This window comes from Galeopterus variegatus, unplaced genomic scaffold (assembly GCF_000696425.1).
Source record: "Galeopterus variegatus unplaced genomic scaffold, G_variegatus-3.0.2 Scaffold5143, whole genome shotgun sequence".
In the NCBI taxonomy this organism is placed as follows: Eukaryota; Metazoa; Chordata; class Mammalia; order Dermoptera; family Cynocephalidae; genus Galeopterus; species Galeopterus variegatus.
This window is the reverse complement of record NW_007731254.1, coordinates 52,488-58,182: the sequence shown is the minus strand read 5'-3', so window position 1 is coordinate 58,182 and position 5,695 is coordinate 52,488. Positions and strand designations below refer to the sequence as shown.

Below are 5,695 nucleotides of genomic sequence, written 5' to 3'. Positions count from 1 at the left end.
CACTCTTTAATCCCCCCTCCCCAAGGGAGAGCATTAATCCATTCATGAGGGATTTGCCCCCGTGACTCAATCAGTTTCCAACACTGCCAGTTGGAGATCAAGTTTCCACATGAGTTTTGGAGAGGACAACACATCCAAACTCCAAGGGAGAGCATTAATCCATTCATGAGGGATTTGCCCCCGTGACTCAATCAGTTTCCAGCACTGCCAGTTGGAGATCAAGTTTCCACATGAGTTTTGGAGAGGACAACACATCCAAACTCCATCAGGATCCGAACCCGTGGACTTCGTGTTATGAGCACCACACTCTCCCAAGTGAGCCACGGACCAGGCCGACCCTATATAACTTTTAAATATTTAAGTCAGAAAATACAAAGAATGTAACAAAAAATTGACTCAGGATCACCCAAGAGATAACTAGCAATAATAACCATCACTCTAGGTGGTATCATGCCATTTTAAAAACAAAAGTATTTACTTAATTTTACTTAATTAAAAAAGAAGAACTCTTGTCAGTTTGCTTCTCTATGGATGAAAGTCTGTTGTCTGAACTGCTTGCTGTTGGGACTGGGTGGAGAGCTGGTTGGTTCAGAGCTGCATGAGCCAGGCCTGTCTTTCTTTTGACCACCCATTTACAGACTTCACAAACATAAGGTTGTCCTTTTCATGTATAGTTACTGCTAATGAATTTTTTCTCATATTTTTTTATTTCTTTGGTATTATAATTAGAGAGAAACTGTTCCTGTTACTTTCTACTATCTTTATCTAGATTTCCTAGTTTTTAGAATTTAATTGTATGATACTTATTGTCTCTATTTTTTGAATATATAAAATGTAAATGAGGGGCATCCTGAAATGTTGCAAGGAACTGTTGGTCTGAAATACTCTTTTCTTTTGCTCTTTAGTTAACTATGTAGAAAATAGTACAACATTTTGTTTATTATTTTGCCTTTTACTTTCATAGATTTATTGTTACTGTCTAAATCATATATAGTAAAAGTAGCTAGCTGTTTGTCTCCCCAATTAGAAAAGTTCCTTAAGAGCAACCGATATGCCCCCCTTATGTGTGTCTCCCACAGGATATATAGGACTGTTAATTCAGTGTATTTTATGAATGATTCCTTACTGGCATTGAATTTTTATATTATCTCCTTAGTGCTAGTATTTATGTGTAAGCAAGCATCTACATATTGTGTTTTGAGAAATCTAGGCAAAATCTACTTTTCTGTATCTTCTATTTTGATGCCATGGTGCCTTGAATTATATACCATTATTGATGCATTCCTATGGACTAAGCTTTGACCTTTCTTTTGCCGGCATGACACTCAAAGGAAATGCTCATTGGAGCATTTCGGATTTTCAGATTAGGGATGCTCAACCGTTAAGTATCTGCAAATATTCCAAAATTTGAAAAAATCCATTGAAACACTTTTAAACATTTCAAAGAAGGAATACTCAGCCTATACCTTAGGGTAAATCTCTCATGTGTCCCTCACCGTGTAGGAGGGTCTAAAGCATGAGGATATTAGAGCTGTAGAATTTGGAGTTGAGAGAGAATTATTTGGAGTTGGAGTTGATATAAGTATTTTCTACTGTTAGCCTAGCAGTAAGGATTAAATAAATCCCATGGGCCCCCACCCATCCACTCAAGGGAAGGAGCTAACCTTTGTACAGAAGAGGAAAGTTTGGAAGAGAAGGGGACTACTAAGGTTGATTTTTCCCAGGGCTGATCCCTGCAAATTTTTGGAGACTTTAGTGGCAGTCTGATAACTATATAGGTCTCTAGGATGCTACTGCTGACCTTTCAAATAAAGTTCTGCATTTGTATAATATGAATGCTACAGCATGGCTTGGCTTAGTTTAAGTGAAAATACTTGATTCATTGCATGTTGGAGAACCTCTAAAATTAATATGAAATGGAATGGGACAAGACTAATTAAATTGCATTTGAACTGAGGTGTTTGAATTTTTAAAAAAATTGTAAAAATTGTATATAATTCAAGTGTTTGAACTAGGTAATACTGAAAATGGGGCTGAAGAGATAACAGAGTCCCTAAAGGGTATGTGGCTAAAACTAATCTAATAACCTATAAGGATAGAACTAAGTAACAAATGTTTTAGAACAATAGAATTTCTTTCAGACTAGGTTCTAATTCTCTTGAGTAGCAAACACAGAGGAGGGAAAGGCTAATTTAGAATAGATCTGTGAGCCAACTATGTAGAAAAACAAGGTTGGGTTCTTCTGGCTGCAAAGGAATTTCAGCCTTATTTCAGATTGCATTATCTACAATTTTCCCAGTATTTTAAGGGATTTTCATGAAAGAGCTCTTAACTTAAACTAAAAGCAAGTTTTAATTAGGAAATAGAAATGTAAATGATTGAAAAGTCTAATATGTATTTCTAAAATTAAACTTACTTAAAATCATATCTTTTCATATTGGCATTAAGAAATTACTTTTTTCAGATGTAGTAGTAGGGGTTTTTTAAGTCTTTTTAGAAACACATGTTAAATCATTTATTGAGGAATGATAACGGTGTCTGGGTATTTTTTCAGAATCATCTGGGAAAGTTTAGTAGTTGAGTGTGGGAAAAAAAGGATTAGCCATGTTTTCATTATTCTTCTTTTGCTCTTATTCTATCTTGTAACATATAAGGTCTTTTTCATTCTTAATCTCCACTGTAATAAAATATATGGAAACAGACAAACTAATGAAGACTCTGGGAACAAGGTCTGCTATAGGTTAATTTTTCAAGTAGCAGTGCTGTTAGTTAAGAAGATATAAGTATTTTCTACTGTTAGCCTAGTAATAAGTTCAAAAGGTAGTCCTGATGTACAGCAAAAATGAAAACCACTGCATTATCCTGATAAAAGTGGTTTGGTTATATGGGGGAATAGTTATTTATTAATGACAGTGCAGTATTGACAAACTTATCTTGACAGTGTCTCTTTTTCCATGGTTTTATTATAATGAATCTTACTATCTTGTTCTAGGCTGCTGAAAATATGACAAGCTGACTTTCTGGAGAAATCCTGATGAGATGTGTCAAGCTCTGCAAGAGGATTTGAAGATTGCATTATAGTCAAGAATGTACAATGAAATTACTGCATGTGGCTGTGTAGAAAAATTTTCCTTTTTAAAGAATTACAAAACTATAGCTTTATAAATCAGTGGAAAGTGGCTTACAGAGAGAAATATCAGATATGTTTACTTCACATCTCATTCAGTTTTTTTTTTTTTAACGGCCCTAATGCTTTAGCACTGCTGTGTTGATATTTATGTATTCCTTATTTATAGCTCTGATAGCTTTAATTTTCTAAGCAGGCTGTCTGTCAGCTGTGCACATCTGCTGTGCCTGGTTTTGAAGTACAGTGGAACCCATCAGTAGTGATGTGCAGTAGTTATGACTTGTTGACATTTCCATTATAAACTTTAATTTTAAATTGTTTATGCATAATAACTGTAGATTTATGTTGTATTGGGCTGGTAGTTGACAGGATTTCAGCCACCATTTGTGAATTTTGATTTAGATTCATTATGTATATCAGAATTTTGTTTTTTAAAATAAGAGCATGGAAAACATTTCTTGTAATCCATTCTTTAACAGAGTATTTAGATTTTTAAACAGTTTGTTTGGAAGGTTAATAGTGTGAATCAGATAATTTTTGTATTGATTGAAAAATGAAACTTTTAGAAACTTAGATTTAAAAGTAATGAAAATGACATTGCTTAGCTTAGTATTATCTATAGTTTGAAATAGTTAAAGCTAATGAGAATATTAGTTAATGTTTTTCTTTCTAAATTTCATATCCTTTAAATGAATTCTTTAAAAAGTAATGTATAAAAGTAAGCAGCCAACATGCAAAATTTTTTACTTTTATTACATAAAACTAATTTGAATGCTTACCTAGTAAATCTTGAGGGTCTATTTAATAAATTGCTAAATAGGTGGTTTGTTTCAACAGATATTTAATATTTTCTGAAGAAATAAGTATTTCCAGTCATTAAGCAAAAACTAAATAATCAAATCTTTTGTATCAGGAATTATATGTATGGCTAAAATCATTTGTGGGTCATCATTTTTACTCTTAAAGTTTTAACTCATCAAAGTAATGATTCCAAAATAAATTTTAGAAAATTTAGGATAGTATTGATTCTGTCCCTGAAACAGAATGTCAAATGGAATTTTTTTTCAAGACTGATATAGATTTAATATGATTTTATGTATCATTTCTTAAATTTTAGATTTTGTTAGATACAGTACCATTTAAATGATGGTACAAGCATTCACTCTTTAGTAGCATTTTTCATTTTCAGACAAGCTGAAGTGGTTTTTAAAAAACTTCGTAATATTTAAATAACATCCTTCTCTGCTGTTTTTGTTTGTTTTTTTCAGTCTAGGCTTTTGACGTTTTTGACTTTTATACATGGCATTTTTATCAAGTGCACTGGAAGGTCTATTATTGGCAGAACAAGTTTGGAGACAATAAGAACTTATGATAAGTCATTTGACTGCTAATAAGCACTGCAAATACTGTATGTTGTTATTTATAAAATCCTAAAAAGAACACTTTGTCAGACTCCAAAATTTGTGTATACTTCTAGGCCATAAGAGGTTGATAGTTTTATTTATAACTCTATAGATTAAGTTATTTATGTATGGAACAAAGCAGGAAAATATAATGAGAAGGAATTATGTTTACAGCGGACTTCTTTAATGTGTCACATTTCTTAAATGTAAACATATATTTTTAATGCATACCTAAGTTTATAGATTAAGTTATTTATGTATGGAACAAAGCAGGAAAATATAATGAGAAGGAATTATGTTTACAGTGGACTTCTTTAATGTGTCACATTTCTTAAATGTAAACATATATTTTTAATGCATACCTAAGTAATATTTAAGAAACTGAACAAAATAATGGTAAATTGCTGTGTGTATATGTTGTGTATGAAAAAAATAAAACCATTTTGGTGGTGTTGGCATGTACTTTTGATTTAATGTGCTTCTGTGAATAAAACTTGTGTTTCTTTAGGTGGTCTATGAATAATTAGATGCTTTTATGTGTCATTGAAACTTTTTAAAGGTATGTTATTTAATTTACAACTTAAATTAGGCTTGTGGTGTAAAGTGGAATATTTTCCCCCAATAGTGAAAGGAGATAGTTATATTAGCATTGCCCCAGGCTTTAAAACAATGTTGGCAATTCGAACAAGTGTGAGATTATATTTTTCTGTATTTCAAATAAGGACTTCTTTACATAGTGAGACATCATGAAATTTACATACATGTTGTTCCAAACATACTTAAAAGTTTTGCAATAACTGAATCAAATACTAGTTTTTAGACTTTTAATTAAAATTGAAAATTTGGTTCCTCAGTCGAACTACTTTTTATTGTAGGGGAAAATATATAACATAAAATTTACCGTTCTAACCATTTTTAAGTTGTGCCGTTTAGTAGCATTAAGAATATTCACATTGCTTTGCAACCATCCCCACTGTCCATATCTAGAACTTTCTCATCATTTCATACTAAAACTCTGCCTAATAAGTAATAACTCTCCATTCCTTCTTCCTCCCAGCTCCTGGTAAACATTTTTCTTTCTATCTGTGAATTTGACTGTTCTTGGTACTTTGTATAAGTGGAATCATACAAGATTTGTCCTTTTGTGTCTTATTTCACACAGCAT

At 32.1% G+C, this 5,695-nt stretch overlaps 1 protein-coding gene and 1 long non-coding RNA gene across 2 annotated transcripts in view; one reads left to right on the top strand and one right to left on the bottom strand.

The window, feature by feature from the left end:
* The window catches only part of MZT1 (mitotic spindle organizing protein 1), a 15,295-nt gene extending 11,836 nt beyond the window's left edge, over positions 1-3,459 (top strand). The window contains exon 3 of the mRNA XM_008588989.1: positions 2,993-3,459. Coding sequence (XP_008587211.1) covers positions 2,993-3,016 — 24 coding nt within the window. The 3' untranslated portion in view covers positions 3,017-3,459. The remainder of the gene's footprint in view (positions 1-2,992) is intronic.
* A 75-nt stretch (positions 3,460-3,534) lies between these two features.
* On the bottom strand, positions 3,535-5,227 carry LOC103604437. Its single transcript, XR_551713.1, has 2 exons — positions 4,893-5,227; positions 3,535-4,761 (listed from the first exon to the last, which is right to left on the bottom strand). It is a non-coding gene; the product is annotated as an uncharacterized LOC103604437 (long non-coding RNA).
* Between the last annotated feature and the right edge of the window lie 468 nt (positions 5,228-5,695).